This window comes from Phocoena sinus, chromosome 13 (genome assembly GCF_008692025.1).
Source record: "Phocoena sinus isolate mPhoSin1 chromosome 13, mPhoSin1.pri, whole genome shotgun sequence".
Taxonomy (NCBI): Eukaryota; Metazoa; Chordata; class Mammalia; order Artiodactyla; family Phocoenidae; genus Phocoena; species Phocoena sinus.
This window is the reverse complement of record NC_045775.1, coordinates 84,656,561-84,673,740: the sequence shown is the minus strand read 5'-3', so window position 1 is coordinate 84,673,740 and position 17,180 is coordinate 84,656,561. Positions and strand designations below refer to the sequence as shown.

The window sequence follows — 17,180 nt, the reverse complement described above, 5'->3', positions numbered from 1 at the left end:
CGAGAGCAGGCTGTGCCCTGGGACCTCCTGGTAATAGGGAATACTTAGAGTAACTTCTCTGGCACTCCTTAACCCGAGGTGGTTTAAAAACATTAATTAAGGATTTAATTAGTTGTTTCGATTTAAGTCGTAGAAAAAAATAGATCTAATTACAACTGGCCTCCCTAGCCTCTCAGAAGGATTAACCGCTCATTGCAGCACAGCCCCACCTTATCAGATCTCTGACTGCTTCCAGACTTTTCCTTCCCCCGCCACCCAACAGGCGTGCATGTGCCCACTCACAACCAACAAAAGTGACGAATGCTTGCTATTGATACACTTCCCATCCCCACCCCCCAGTTACTCAGAAGTGATCTGAGCACAATCTAGTGAATCACGACAGTGCGGCCTCACTGTTTTGTTTGAGGTGTGTTATTCGTAACAATATTTTACAACATTTGTATCTTGTGTAATTATAAAACCCAATATACTATCAAAGATAAGTAATTTTGTGGTTATTTGCCGTGTAAAAGGATCCAGTATGTGTTTGCATCCCATTAATACAAATAATGAAAAACTGTCTGTTTTAATCTGTAATAAACTGATTTATCGTGCAGGGACTGCAAGACACTAGAGATATACTAAATTGTTACCTCTGCCCTCCTCAAACACATACGAGGACACAATCCCCAGAATAAGTATTTTACTTTGCGTCAGATGTAAAGGAGACTCTGGGTGCCATAATTAGATTATTTCGAGGCAGACAGAGAGCCGTTATTCCCGACTGATTTAGTATGTTCTGGAATGGAGAAAATGTTCACCAAACTATACTTTTTAGTGATTTACGTGTTCTGTGTAGAGTGAATACATAGCTTTTATAGTATCCAAAAGAAGAAGTGACCTTGTCTTTCCCAAAGCTAAAGAACTAGCCTTCCCCACGTGGGAACAGGGGCGAGGCGTCTGTCTCCAGCTCTGCGTGGGCGTCTTACCCACAGCAGGCGTCCAACATGTGTTTATTGAATGATGCTCTCACGAGATGACCTTCCATCTCACGGCTTAAAGCCTAGTTCGGGAAGAGACCTTCTGATCCTGGCCAGCAACCAACAGGCAGACCTTAAGACCCCAAGGTGGCTTCCCTTCCACAGCCCAGCCTGGTACTGCCGGTGGCTGGCGCGCAGTGGGAAGGTGGCCCACGGACACGGTTCTGGTTCCAGAGGCTCAGGCTGACTCACTGCCCCCTGATGCATTAACACCGGTCAGAAGGACGCCTGGGTGAGATGGGATGTGGACCAGCTGCAAAGCACTCCATGGAAGACAGTCAAGCACCCGTCGTGGGCCTCGTGCTTGGAGAGATACAGGATGTTTAAAGGGTCTACGGGGTTACGGATTCCCGTCTTTACTCCCAGATTGTTCATCACTGAAGCCTCTGATTTCAGAGATCCCCAAAGAACTTTGCTTGGGCTGGCATTCTTAGGATCCCCAAACCAAGAGATCCCAGAGGTTCTCTGGAGGATAAGAATGATGAGGTGTGTCTCACTTGGCATCCGGGGCTGGCTTCCAAGTCTGCCTGATGACAGAGGTGAGCTCCCAAACCAGTCATGACGAGGAGATAAGGATACCATGGGGGCAGGGAGACCCCAGGGGGTGTGAGGACGGACGGGCTTCCAAAGGGATAGGAAAGATGGAGGGAGAGGCAGGGATGGTGACAGGGAAGGTCAGCCAACAGCACAAACTGGGAATAAATGGAGAAAGAGGTAACTTTTTCTCCTCAGCATCGGTTCAGCCATCAGGCCCACACAGTGGAGTATTCTGATCAGAGATGGCCTGCTGATAAATTAGTCGCAACAGCTGTAGGAAAACACACTAATAGTCCACAAGGAGAGTGACAAATAGCTTTCTCTGCACTTCTTGGAACAAACGAAAAACAAATCCGGTAGGTGTCTGGGAAGACGTGAAACAGTTGATGAGGAGGTTTGTTAAAGGAAGAATGAAGTCCCTGAATTTCATTTGTGATAAATGTCCAAAATGTTTGGGATGGAGTGTTAGAATGTGGAGGGGAAAGTAATTTTCTGCACCTTCATGAGAAATCATCTCTAACTACGTACTCTTTCCAGACTCTCTTTCTCTCTCTTCACAGTATCCTTCCCCCAGTGTGTTGCGAAAAGCCAGCCGGGTGACTGGGCTCTTAGGAGAGTGGCAGCGAGGTAATCCCGTGCAGCTTTTAGCCTGGGCCACCACCCATCTTGCTGGGGTAATACACACTTCTTCTTTCCTTTCTGCCAGTTCTGTTTGGCATTCGGAAAAAACAATGTCGGAGAAAGGCTGAGAGCCACACGAGGGAGCTGGGGGTTTGCAATGTGCTGGACTGAAGAAAAAAAAAAAAAAAAAAATCACCCTACTGGGAAAATACATGTCTTACTTGAATTTCTTCTTTGCCCTGGCATTCATCAATTAAAATGAGTATTCGTCGGGGCCAGGAGCTTGTGAGGGCACAGATAAGGTCTCCCCCAGACGGTTGGTCCACAGGGCCTGACTACTGGATCCTCAGGGGAGTGAACTTCCTACAGGCCCTCGTCCCCTCCTCCAAGTGGATATCTTGTGCACACTTTTATCACAATTATCGGACAAGCCGGACAAAAGTTCCCTGCTCCCGGGCTGAAACAAGCAGGAAGATGGGGTTGATAAAGGTCTGACCGTTCCTCACCCCTCCATTTTAACAGGTGCTCATGTGGAATGATGCCCTTGGGTAACAATTTGTTCTTGACTGTGATCGTGATTTCCTCTGCAATCTAATCTGGCAGCAATGGCCGTGGCTGGAGAAGGACGCCGCGCATCCCCGTCTGGGTGGCAGGGACACTCTGCTTCTTACTCTCGGGGGCCTGGGACACACAGATCAGACTTCCCTCCACGAAGCTGTCCTTCAGGGCGAAACTCACATGTCCACTCCCAGTGAGGTCTGGTGGGCGTGCGGTTGGTTCCCTTCACTGAGACGTCTCAATTAGTTCGGCTCAGGGAAAAAAAACCCCAAAACGCCAAAGCCGTAACGTGAGGCAACCTACGGAAATCCCACAGAACATCAAGGGTGGAAAGCTGGAAAGCGTCCACTTCTGCCAGCATTTCAAATCTGGTTGCGTGGTTAGAGGTGAGTAGGTAAAATGAGGGCAGGGAAACTTTTATCCTCTGGTGTGTGGTTTCTGGAAAGCCCAGAGCAGCATGTTTGCTGAGGGTGACCTACTTGGAAGCACACCAGCCACTTTTGAAATACTGCTTTCTGGATTTCAGTCAGATGCACACTTAAATCCAAGTCTGGGGGCGAAGGTCGGCTCACAGAGAGGACAGCCTGCTTCCAGACACCAAGTTCTTTGAGGAACGGGGACCGGCTTCTTAGGACCCCTTCAAGCTGCCCCTTCTTAGGACTGTTCATTATGCCTGTGAACATCATCTGGACGGTTCCTTCCCAATCAGACTGTAGGGCTGGGGCTACCTGACTTGGGTTGGGGGTGTATTTATTCGAAAGCTCAAAAAAAAAAAAAAATCTGTTAGCAGACAAACATAGTCCCAAATAAAGTAATTTTGTTTCAACTCTATTCTGGAAACAGTGGGCAGAGCAGAGGTGGCCCAGGGGCTGCTCTGACCAGTGGTCCACCCTGGGGCTCCAGGCCACATGGCTGGGGTCAGAGTGGGCTTTTTATGGGGACAGGATGAGACATGTGATTCTACATCCCAGCTTAGATTCCTACAGGAAGCTTCACAGAGCAGGATAGAAACTGTCCCGAAGTGAAACAATTCGAAGAAAACTACTTTCTCATCCCATTTCCTGACACGTACGTCTTCACACTGATTAAAAATCTAGGTTAAAGATGGGAAGTCCCGTCCCCTAGAACATCTGTGGCAAATGATGGAATCCTAAGGAGTGACCAAGACGTAAGGATACAGATGTAGGGAAATTCCATTTCGCTCAAGTATTTAGGCAATGGTTGGTGTGTTTGTCCCAGTGCCCAGGAGTGTGTGTTGGGGGGGGAGGTAAGGTGGCACAATTGATGGGTGAATCTGGAAACATCCAATTAGAGAGTTTAAGCCCGTCAACAAGGGCAAAGGTGCTTTGTCCTCCCCCGCCCCGGCCTCCCAGGGTCATAGGGCCAGACGGATCTGAGCAGGTGAAGCTGATGGCATCTTCATCTACATGGTGTAAGCGTCTCCTCTCTGGCTCCGTCCCACCCTCTCTTCCCTGCCCTGCAGCCTACACATTTAACTTGGGGCCTTTCAGCTTAAGACCCATGGGTTCCCGTGGATGTAAGTTTGGGGTAGCAGCCAGCACTTAGCAGCCTGGGTTCCCATCTATCTATCAGATGGGTTGCTGAGATGAGCTCTAGGCCGGGAGAGGTTGTCAACGACAGTTCTTGGGGGGCTCCCGAGTGAGGGGCCTGGGAAAGACATCAGGAAGGGGGCCACTGGCCTCCCAGCACCCCGAGACCCCAGGTGGGAGGGGGTCAGTGGGGAGTGAATGGAGGCCAGGGGTCAACTTCTCTGACCACTCAGCACTGCTCCAGAGGCCTGCCAGTGCAGACAGTCCACAGGGCAACAGAAAGTAACACACTCCAGTTTACCCAGTGTGTACGAAAGTGGATTTCATCTTCGCTTTGGATTTAGGGACAAAGAAGTGGCGGGAGCCCTCCAGGAAGCTGCTGCCCCTTCCCTGGAGTGTGCTCTGGGCTCAGCCAAGGCATGCTCCATCCTCAGCTCCCAGGGAAGGGCGTTATTTCCCCACAAGTCAGAAGTCTTTGGCCTGAACCCTGGATCTGCCCCCTTCCACCTGTGCATCCAGGGCTGAGGACTGAGCCTCAGTGTAGGTCAACCTGAGTCCATTGGGCACTTATTTATATGCCAGGCACAGACCGTGTGGGCCCAGGAAGGGGAGCAATGAGTCCACAGGTGAGTAAAACTCCCCATCCTTTCCAACCCATTATTTCCTCTTGACAGGAATCAAACAAGAAGACATCAGACAACACTCCTCAAACTCCTCAGCCCTACAGAAATGATAGGACTTTTCATGGTAATGGACCAAAGGAGGGTTTTCTGCATAGTTCTTTGAAGTATGAGCAGGTATTTTATGAAAATAAAACTGATTTGCAAGGCAGAAATAGAGACACAGATGTAGAGAACAAACGTATGGACACCAAGGGGGGAAGGCGGGGGTGGGTTGTGGTGGGATGAACTGGGAGATTGGGACTGACATGTATACAGTAATATGTATAAAACAGATAACTAATAAGAACCTGCTGTATAAAAAATAGTCTTGGGCTTCCCTGGTGGCGCAGTGGTTGAGAGCCCGCCTGCCGATGAGGGGACGCGGGTTCGTGCCCCGGTGCGGGAGGATCCCACATTGCCGCGGAGCGGGTGGGCCCGTGGGCCATGGCCGCTGAGCCTGCGCGTCCGGAGCCTGTGCTCTGCAGCGGGAGAGGCCACAGCAGTGAGAGGCCCGCGTACCGCAAAAAAAAAAAAAAAAAAAAAAAAAAAAGTCTTAAAAAAAGAAAATAAAACTGATGTTCACGGTCATATTTTCTATCCTTTACCTATTGCTCCTTACCCTGTGCCTGCCTGGGACCTTGGGGAAGCTGCACGGGGTGGCCTGTGTAATAAGCGTGCTTCTGGATTTGATGCTTTGACATTTGGGGCCGTGCTGACTCTAGAGGGACTGCTCCTCTCAGGGTCAGACAACTCCTAGAGATAGTAAACAACTCACTTCCAGTGTACGTTTCGGAGGCAAAACCAACCCATCCAGAGCTCACACCCCGCACCCTCTCCTCTATCAGGCTCTCGTACTCTGAGCCACTACCCACCTGCCCTAATCCCCGCCCCCCCCCCCCCCAACCCAGGGCCAGGACCAGCCCTTACACCCGACAGCCTGCTGTAATTATTCAAACCAGCCAAACCCAAGCCTGCTTACTCTGCCTCGCCTGCTCTTTTTTGCAGAAACCATAATAGAGGCCTCTGCCCACGTTTCCTGAGCTCCCTCTGCTTTTGGCCTATCCTGGTGCCCCCGTGTGTGGCCCTGCATGGCGTGCTGTGACCGTTTCTAGGGATCTGTAAGCATAAACCTCTTCATCACAGTCCTTTCCATGTCTGTGTGTCTTACCATATTTAATTTAAAACAAATCTAGGGTACTCTTAAAACAGCCTGGTACATGGGCACAGGACACGTGATGTGCACGGGTACAGACATCATGGACCAACAGAATGCCAGGCGCCGGGGAGAGGCCTGTGTTTGCATCTAAATGTGTAATCGCCACCTCGATCTGTGGGAAGCAGCAAAGCCTGAGGTTAAGAGTATGAGTTCAGGGTTAGAACGGCTCTGAATCTGGGTCTCTCACATCCCACCTGTGCACTTGAGACTTAACCCTTTATGAATCAATTTCCTCCTCTGTTAAGATGGAATGAGGTCTTATATGTGGAACCTAGAAAAATGGTACAGATGAACCAGTTTGCAGGGCAGAAATGGAGATACAGATGTAGAGAACAAATGTATGGACACCAAGGTCGGGAAAGCGGAGGGGCTGGGGGGCGTGGGATGAACTGGGAGATTGGGACTGAGATGTATACACTAATATGTATAAAATGGATAACTAGTAAGAACCTGCTGTATAAAAAAATAAATAAAATTCAAAAAAAATGGAATGATGCCATATATCTGGAGAAAACTATAATTTGAAAAGATACATGCACCCCAATGTTCATAGCAGCACTATTTACAATAGCCAGGACATGGAAGCAATGTCAATGTCCACTGACAGATGACTAGGTAACAAAGATGTGGTATATTTGCACAATGGAATATTACTCAGCCATAAAAAAAGAAGGAAATAATGCCGTTTGCAGCAACATGGATGGACCTTCACTCATACTGAGTGAAGTAAGTCAGACAGAAAAAGACAAATATCATATGATATCACTTCTATGTGGAATCTAAAAAAAAAAGATACAAATGAACTTATTTACAAAACAGAAACAGACTCACAGACATAGCAAACAAACTTATGGTTACCAAAGGAGAAAGGGGGTTGGGGGAGGGATAAATTAGATCAGGATTAACAGCTATACACTACTGTATGTAAAATAGATAACCAACCAGGACCTACTGTACAGCACAGAGAACTATACTCAATATTTTGTAACAACCTGTAAGAGAAAAGAATCTGAAAAAAAAAATATATTCATATATATACACATATATACATAAGACTGAATCACTATGCTGTATACCTGAAACTAACACAACATTGTAAATCAACTATACTTCAATTAAAGAAAAGAAAAAAAGATGGGATGACGCCATTAGGACCATCTCATGAGGTTGCTGCCAGGATTCAAAGAGACAACCAGTGTCAGGACTGAGCCCAGGGCCTGGCACTGAGGAAACACTCCTAAAAGGTGAGCTATTTTTATGATCCCATCATTCCACGTTTATTGAGAAATAAACCTACAGAATCAAATCTGAATGATTTCTTATGTTAAACCTTACTTTAGCGGCCAAAAATGGTTGAATGTTGGTGACTTCATAGGGTTCCATCTTAGAAACTCATCTGACTGACACCTTTTGCTGTTTTAATCCAAGTGAGAATTATAGTTCAGTTTGTCCACAATTACATTTGGAGACTCTTGTCTCAAGAAAGCTCCCCTAACTTTGGTTTGTTTAGCAGGCTCTGCAAAGACACTCTGGTTTTAAACTCTTGGGTTTAAAACTTCCACTTTCAATGCCGTGTGTTTATAGCAGTAACAATTCCCCCCACCAAAAAAAAAAAAAAAAAAAATCACACATAACTTCCACACATCCTTTCAGGCAAACAAACATTGTCTCAACTTGAAGAGAAAATAAAGCCTTGCTGGTTTAAAAAAAAAAAAGTCTCAGGTATTCACAATGAAGCCTGCCTATTTCCTTGAAATCCTCTAAAATGTGATAAAAGACAGGAAGCTTCAAAGCGACGCCCAGTAGCATCTTAATGAGAGTCGTGGAAATGTACATTCACAGGATAACGCTGCTCACCAGCCAATCACAACCCGGTACCCATCATTAAGTGCGTGTGCTGTTGTCACGGAGACACGTGGGAGCAGCATCCCATAATTCCCACAGTCTCGGCACTCTGGGGACCCTTCCTTGCATGCGGCCAACTGGGATGGGCTGCTACCCCAGAAGCTGGCATTATGGCCACAGTACACATTTTAAGCAAATTCCAAACCACTGCTTATATTAATTCAAGGATAGAGGTGCCTGGCACCACAAGCAAGAGGAGTGCCATTAAAATTCCTATGGAGTGCCATGTAGCGTTACAATGGGGCAGTGTTTCTCAAAGTCCATGACCCTTTGCATCAGAACCCCTAGGTTGTTTTCCAACTGCTCAGTCCCAGCCGCGCCCTCAGGTGTGCTGAACTAGAATCTTCCAGGGACATCTGAGAGTCTGCATTGTAACAGGCTGCCTCACCCAGGGAACCACAGCACCGGGCTGGCACCACGTTGAGTTCTCCACGAGGTACCCCTTAGGTCAGTTTCTTTACTTCGTCGTGTGGTTCATTACACACGTGTCTCATGAGGTTCAGGAAAGCCTCTCAGATGAGTCGGATTAGACAAGGGCAGGTCTCGGCTTCATCCCGCTTCGCCCAGATTTAGGGGCCCCCTTGGGAAGGCTGCCCTGCCACCACTCCCAACCACTCGGGCACCCCGAGCCCTAGGTGGGGAGCTTCCGCAAAGGGCCCCGAGTTGGCCAAGGAGCCCATCATCCAGGCATCAGCCCTGAACACGGGGCCTGGAGGATCGTGCTGTTTAGCCTATAGTTGGAGCCTCTTAAGCAAAGCATGTATATGTACGCAAATAACATACAACAGGGACCGTCATTAGGACCCAGTGCCGTTACTTTGGCTGCTTCTAGTGGAAACTCTGGGACTCATCCGACGGGGGTAATAGACTGGACCATGGGTCCAGAGTTAAACAACAGCAAGCGAAGCACCACAGGTCAGCTGCCAGCATCCACTCCCTTGTGTCTCCCACCGGCGCACCCCCTCCTTCCCGTGGCTCACCTTTCTGTATTTGTTTCCCTTTGCCATTTTTTCTCCTCCCCTCTTCTCTCTTTCTACCATTCCCTGTCAACACTTCCTTCTATTCCCCCTGCCCCATCTTTGCTATTTTATGAAATGTTATAGCTTTCAAAGTTAGGTGTTTTGTGGGTTTTGAGGACTGGCCACTCTGTGCTGGGCTCCCCAGTGGGGCTGCGTGTTGGGACCTGTGTTTCTGAATCTCTGGCATCAGGCCTGCATCCCCATTTTGCCTGGGTCAAAAGTAAAACGGATGGGCTTCCCTGGTGGCTCAGTGGTTGAGAGTCTGCAGGCCAATGCAGGGGACACGGGTTCGTGCCCCGGTCCGGGAAGATCCCACATGCCGCGGAGCGGCTGGGCCCGTGAGCCATGGCCGCTGAGCCTGCGCGTCCGGAGCCTGTGCTCCGCAACGGGAGAGGCCACAACGGTGAGAGGCCCGCGTACAGCAAAAAAAAAAAAAAAAAAAAAAATGCAGAAGCCAAGGTTAGGGATCTTCATGTCACAATGAAGCCCTGTTTGGCTGTGTGTAGGCTGAGCCCGTTCTTTATTAACCGTTAAGTTGCTTCTCACAGCATAGAACTATTCCATTAGCCTGAAAATAAATAAATGAATAAGGTACGTCTCAGGGGGACGTCACGTGCTGGCATAAACAGGTGGGGATGCGTGTTCTTCCCGAATGGGAGGTACCATTTAGGAGCACAGAAAACACATCTTGGGAACACAGAAATCCAAATGCAAATATGGAAAGCACATATGCGCCCCTCCCTCCCGCCCCTACCTGCACGTTTGCATGAGAAAAGCCACTGCCCCAATCATACGACAATGAACGCTTACCGTTGTTGTAAGAGCGAAAATTTCCTACAAATTTTATGTATTCATAAGTTGGAAATTCCTTTGGGTTCAAGCTGCCTCTGAGAAGATGGCAATAAAACTCTAAGTCGTTGTCAGCTGGGCCATTAAAGGAAAAAAGGAGAAACAGGGAATGAGAGCTCTACAGTGATTCTAGACTAAACAAGTTGCATCTTGTGAAACCCACAGGGTTTGGTCAACACATGGCCGGGCTATTTCTCTCATTATGACTGACTTTCAGACGTGGTTTTATAACCTTTGCAACACAGGTTTTTCCCCTCTGTAGTTTATAGATGTTTTGCATTCCATACTCGGACCCGATTAGTCTTAATTTGCTCACAGATGTCTGTGGTTGGTTCTGTCGGCCTTAATTAGTTCTGGTTGTTTTCATACTGTATATTAAAATAAAGCTGCTCAGAGCTGCTCTCCTTAATTTAATCTTTCCACTTTGCTCTGAAGGAAAATCAGATGTACCATGGGACACATTATTCACGGAAAATGGAGTAAGGCTTGAGTAAGTACAAGGCACCTTTGCTACTGCCGTCAAAATACACGTTTCATTAGGTGACCGGACCAGCTTTCCATCCAGGTCGCCAATTTTGACAAAAACTTTAAAATTCCATAAAACCTGCAAATGTATATAAATAACCAGATGACAGCCTCAGAAGAGAATTTGGAGTTTTGACCTAAGTATTCAGTTTTTAGTTGGTTACTTAGTATCACAAATACAAATCTAACCTCACAGTGTCCTCCAAAATAAGATTATTCACTTATTTTTGTACACTTTATTACTAAAAGGCTCTCATGTGGGGAAAAAAAAGGGATCTCTTGTATTACGTGCAAAACAAGTTATTATTCTTAAGCTCTGTGCTTTAAAATTTTCCGCATAAAAGTTCAACGTCTTCCATATTCCAAACTCCGGTTTTAGCTTTGAACTTAAAATATACCTCTAAGGATCTTGGAAATGTTCTGAGTCACAAGGAAAATTATTTTTAAAATTAGTCCTCCCTTCTTAATTCATTCTAACCTCCTTTCAGAAGTGACATTCTCATCTTTCTATCTCGTAAAACCAGTGAAGTTAAACTTACATTTTAAGTGTTCTGGGGAGGGGGAGTCCGTCACAAGCATGTGGGAAGAAAGCATTTTGTAGACTTCTGAGTGTTCTTGCTCTGGAAGGAAACGTAACAAATTCTGATCCGTGACATCCGACTGGAAAAGAAAAGAAAGAGAACCAAGGCACACATTCCACAAAGACGAAAAATGAAAAGCAAAAGCTGAAACTTCGTGACAATTCAGAACCGGTTTCTGAAATGAGAAGTTCCAGATCTGATTTTCCGTGAAGACTCTGTAATTTTGAATTGTAATCCAAAAGGGTTTACCTGTTCCAATGCAAACGTGCTCTTACCTATGGGCTTGAGAAGGAACTAAGACTCAAGCCAGACAAACACGCATTGGAGCCCCGTGTGCCGACAACACCCCCGTGTCCTGGCTGGGGCGGCGTGGCTGGCGGGCAGCCCCCGCTCGAGGCCAACCACGCACATGAAGGCCCCTGAAGAGCCCATGGGTTCCTTTTCTGACCTCTAGGCCAGGAAACGCAATGGAGTCTAGACTCAGTGTTATCCAGCAGAGCGGTCTGTGATGATGGAAATGGTCTGTAACCTGCACGGGCTGTTCGGGAAGCCACCAGCCACATGGCTTCAGAGCGCCTGAAACACGGCTCGTGTGACTGAATTTTGTTGGTTTTTTTTTTGCCGCACGCACAGCTTGTAGGATTCTTAGTTCCCCCATCAGGGATTGAACCTGGGCCCCGACAGTGGAAGCACCGAGTCCTAACCACTGGACTGCCAGGGAAGTCCCTGAAAACAGAATTTTTAATTGTATTTAATTTTAATTATTTTAATTGAAATTTAAATCACCACGTGTGGCCGGTGGCTCCCATACTGGACGGTGCGGGTTGGAGATCACGGTGGGGAGAGAGGAGACAGGCACTTCTCCATCCCTCAATAAACTCACCCCCTCCGACAGCTTCAAACACCGTCTGTGCACACCCTTTCATCTGCACGCCAAGGCAACTCGCTCTTGGGTGTCCTGGCTTCACATCCCATCTGCCTCCCAGATGTACTTGGGGACCCCAGATCCACATACATCCCCAATGTCCTCATTATCTCCTCCCCCCGCTGTGTTCTGTCCCCACGTGTGGTGTTGTCAAGCAGTCACCTGCCCATACCCGACACCCAGCTGGCATCCTTGACCTCTCCCTGTCGTCTTCACATCCAAACAGGGTCTCAGTGCTGTGAGATTTTCCTCCCTCGAACTCCCTCAGATCCATTCACTCCTTTTCCTCTGGCCTCTACCCTAGTCCAGGCCATCATGTCCTCTGGGCAGTGATCTGGCCAAACTGGCCTTCCCACATCACCTTTCGTCTCTGTCCAATTTGCTCTCTGCCAGCGGCCCCGTATCAGACCAAGTCACCACCTTGCCAACGAACACAACATTGTAAATGAACTCTACTCCAATATAAAATAAATATTTTAAAAAAACAAACTTTCGTGGGCTTCCAGCTGCTCCTGGGATGAAGCCTTAGCTCCCCAGTTCACTAGTTGGGCTCAGCAGAGCACAGCCTCCGCTCCCAGCCCGTCTCCAGCCCTCCAAACTGCCTTTCCTCCGGGCTGCCGGCTTTCCTCTTCCTCTGGGCGGCCCCTCAGGCTGCACCCTCAGGCTGGAGCATCCCGCACCCTCTGCTTGTGCTCAGGAACTCCCGCGCTGCCTTCAGGTCCTGGCCTTGAAGTCCCCTCCTCTGAGAAAGCAGCCCTGACAGCCCCTCACCCAGAACAGGACCACTGCCCCTGCTCCTCTGGCCGCTGCGCCCGTGTCATCTGTACCCACTGGGGAAGGGCACATCTGTGACCACGTAGTAAGCCCTGGGACGGCTGGCGAGGCAGGTGAGAGCCCTGGAGGTGGAGTGTGAGAGCCAGCTCTGCCCTCCAAGCTGCACTCTGCTTGACGGGAAGATGACGAGGCTGTGAGGGTGACACGGGCTGCTTTGAGTCAGCGGCCGATACAAGGGCACACGGCAGATGCCAGGCGTGATAGGGGTTCATTAACCATGTAGGAAACAACTCCAGGCTTTCTTGTTCTTTCCCATGATAACGTGTGTCCCCTGCCTGCCTCTCCCCTGTACCCCTGACATCAGATGGTGCTTGGCCTTCAAGAAAAACATGTTGAAGAGCTGAAAGAACAACATGGCAAGTGCTATGATGGAAGCGAAAACCAGGCGCCTGGAGAACTCTGAGCATGGGGTGCAGAACCCAAAATGACGGGGTGGGGGGGCCTCCCAGGGACGGTTCCCATGGGGAGGGACCCTTGTGGCGGGCGGGGGGGGGCGTGTCTGGGGACAAGGCGGTGTTCACCAGGCAGCCTGGGTGCTCCAGGCAGGGGCACAGCCCACACAGAAGTGGGGATGGGGGTGAGGGTGGGAGCCCTGACAGCACCGTGGGTGGGGGAGGAGTGGGGAAGGGCAGTAGGGCTCGGGGCTAGCAGCCCACAGAGGAGTCAAGGCTGAGCTTGTGTGCCAGGGGACCCGCTAGGGTGCGTGGAGGAAGGTGGGCAGGACTGTGCTTGTATTTCGGACCCTCTAGTGGCCTGGGGAGGAAGGGGGCACAGGAGCCAGGCTAGAGGTGGTTGAAGTCTGAACAGGTCCGGGGAAGGGGAGACACAGAGGAAGGGGCCGTGTCCAGACGACTCAGCCAACACCACCATCCGACTGACACCGACTCAGGGTGCCGTGTGCCAGCCGCGGCTTCCGGCACCGGAGGGAAGCACGGCAAAGGGGGCAGGTCCCTCCCCTCCTGCAGCCACGGTTCCAGGGCTGTAAGCATGTGCTTGGTGGCTGAGGAAGGGCAGGGTAGGAGTGGAAGGAGGGGCTCTGGGGGTCCCCAGGCTCCCTGCTTGGATGCACCTGTTTGGATCTCTGTGGACAAATACTCCGCAATCCCCCCCCCGCCACTAGCTGTGCTACCATTTTCTCATTCTGGCTTTTTCTCCAAGTTCCTTCTGATGTTCTTGACTTTATTTTAAGCCCAATCTCTTTAGTTTTTTAGAACATGACTAATGCTCACACATGACAGTACTCTCTCTTCTTAAAGACATTTCAGATACTTGAAAATGCTAACTCCGTCACCACATGGTCTTTTCTCGGAGGGCCAGTCAGAAGCCCACTTCCCTGATGGAGGGGGTGGCAGAGCGCAGGGTGGGGGGCCGCCTGGCCTCGCTGCTCCTGTGGGACACGGTTGGCAGGTGACAGGGCATCTCAAGTGACAAGTTCTGCACAGAATAAAGACGAACACTGGAGGGAGGCGGGGGTCATGAGGATTATGAGTTGACACACGAGGAGGGCTGAGAACACACCTGGCAAAGAACAAGCACTTGCTATGCCTTTGCTATTATACTCCCATCAGGCCATTTCCATGTGCTGGAAACCAACACGAACAATGATATTTTGAGAATTTAAAGCCTAGCGCTTACAGGAGAGTAAATTATACCTGCAACTGAACTGTCCCTTGAATGCGCTGAGCTCTGTTTATTAAAATCATGGCAATTACAGAGACAAGGGAGGGAAGGCACCATCCTCACAGCTGAATCACCTTATCAGGAACATCACTGACCTGTTGGAGGCGGGAGGTTCTCCATCCAAACTTATTGCTATGCCCTTGGCTACTTTGTCAAGAATCCGGCCCTTTTCTGAGTTTTGCACTAGATGCCTGCTCTAAATCCCCAACAGCACTTCTCCTACCTTTTCTCTGGAGGCCCTGGGACAGCCCGGGGCGGATGTGAACAGACAGGAAGCATATTCCTCTCTCTGTCTTTTGAACCCACAGCACCGGTGCAGTCGTACCAGCAAAGTTAAATGCGCCTGCACCGGAGTCCACAGACTGGCCGGCTGAGCTGGAAGCGCGCCGTGTGGACATCCAGTTCCGGATGTCCCCAAGGGGCCCCGGCAATTCTGACTGGAGATCTGTGTCGGCCACGATTAGAAGGGGGATCGGTGAGAAGCCTCATGTAGAGAAGAGGCAGGACTGGGCTCGGCAAGCAGAGAGGGCCCTGGGCTCCCGAACGACCGGGGCATGGGAGGCATACGTCATCTGCTTTGATTCAGGTTAGATTCAGAATCAAACTGACGGCCAGAGAGGGATGCTTTCCGAAGACAGTACGGAGAATAGCTCCGACCCGGGAGGAGTGAAGAATAAATTCAGGTAGAAGAAGGACCAACTCTAAAGACTCTCTCTGTTCATCAAAAGAGCCTGAAGAGAGGGAAAGGCAAACCACAAAGCGAGATCAGATATTTGCGGCACACAGATCTGTGGTATAAGCCCGGAAGGAAGGGTCAGTGTGATATGCTGCCTTGTTGTCTGGCAAAATCGAGAGGGCCTTGACTGGACCAACCAAAGTTCTCCTCCCCACTCTGACGGCAAGTTCCTTCTTGCCACTGATAAGGTCCCCTGGCTAAACAAGCCTCCTTACTGCTGGGGGTGGAGAGGACCAGGCGCAGTTACTGTTCATCCTGCAAGTGGGTTTCAGTGCCCTGCCAGCCAATCACATCCTCTGTGGGAACCAGGGGGGCACCCCAACCTCTTGCTACTACCACACCACCCCTGCTTGTTCACTCTGTTCCCAAGTGCAGCCCCCGTGTGTCCCTGCATGGCACGCGGTACGCTCCTCCCTGGGGCCGTAAGTACACGTGATTAACACACCGTCAGTTAATACGCCGTCTCACCTGTCCAGTATCGGCTGTTGTGTATTTGGCCATCCCTGTCACCCTAGGGCAGAGTGACGAGGACGCGATTAAAACCATGCCCGACAGAGGACTAGCGTGGAAAGAACACTTACAAATCATTACACAAAAGACCCAGACAATCCAGTAGGAAAACGGCAAAATACCTGAAAGAGCATTTCACAGAAAAAGGAACTCCAAATGGCCGATAAACTATGCAAAGACACTCAGTCACACCATCAACTGGGAGAAAAGCAAATCGAGACTCCGTGAGATGCCTTCGCACGCTAGGTTGACAAAAACTGACAGTTCTGACATTACCAAGTTCTGGTGAAATGGAGGAGCTGGAACTCTCCACCCCACTGCTGGATGGTGGAGTGGTGCCATCACCACGGAAACAACTCGGTATCACCTAGTAAGGGTGACGGGTTCCTACCCCACAACCCAGCGATCTTACACACAGTCAGCTCTCTGGAGGATGCTTGCAAATGTTCATCAGGAAATACGTACAGACATCCACAGACACACCCTCTCAGAGTTCCACACTGGCCTGGGGGCAGGGATCGTAGCATGTGCCTACAGCAATGAGGACAAACCAACGACAGCTACGCTGGACGGTGTGAGACCACGAATTCCTTAGCAAAGCTGAGTGAAGGAGAGTGTACCAGAGTACACTTCCTGTGACCCTGTTTACATAAAGTTAAGCCAAAGGTCACACTAAATTACAGTGATTAATGATGAATTAAAAGTTGGCAGAATTGCAGAGAGAAGCAAGGACACGATGATGTGGAAGTGGTCATCTCTATGCGGAAGGGGGTGGTGTGATGGGAAAGGAGCAGACAGGAGCTTCTGCAGGCCTGGTCATGCTCTGTTTCATACCCTTGGTGACAGCTACATGTATGCTTGCGCTCACCTTATCATTAGTTTTAAAATGGAACCTACGTTTTATACATAACTCTGCAGGTATGATACAGAAAGATCAAAAGGCACATAAAAATCAAACAAATCTAACTGGCAACCTGGACCCTTTTAACCTGTGATCAACCCTGAGCTGCAGCCACACCTCCCTACTGGGGCCCCTCTTAGACAGAGCATCCGCCCAGGTCCGCCCTGACATGAAGCCACCTCCGACAAGCTGACCTGGACCAGGTGGGTTCTCCCAGCAGGTGAGGACAGGTGGGTGACGGAGGGCAGAGGGATGCTTCCTGGAAAGCCCTGCGCGGCCAGGGACTTGCTGCTGAATTTCATGGTGTCATAAGCCAGGCGCTCTGTCTTCCTCCTCTGTGACCTCTTCTCCCTGCTGTGACCCTTGACCCAGGAACCTGGCCCACTGTCCCCTTTGACCTTGTACTTCCAGCCAGAGGTTTTACTTGGAGAAACAGCGTTACACAGAGGTATTTTTTTGGTGAGTAGATTTCTCCAACTTTATAAGTCACTCGGTGCCTTAGATTTTTTCGGGGGCGGGGTGGGGGGAAGTTGTGTTATCCACGCCTGTATT

General features: G+C 49.6%; 1 protein-coding gene across 1 annotated transcript in view; it reads right to left on the bottom strand.

Moving 5' to 3' along the window:
- Positions 1–17,180, bottom strand: part of NPAS2 (neuronal PAS domain protein 2) — a 181,491-nt gene that overhangs the window by 35,533 nt on the left and 128,778 nt on the right. Inside the window, 2 exon segments of the mRNA XM_032653019.1 lie at positions 9,898–10,011; positions 11,001–11,121. Coding sequence (XP_032508910.1) covers positions 9,898–10,011; positions 11,001–11,121 — 235 coding nt within the window.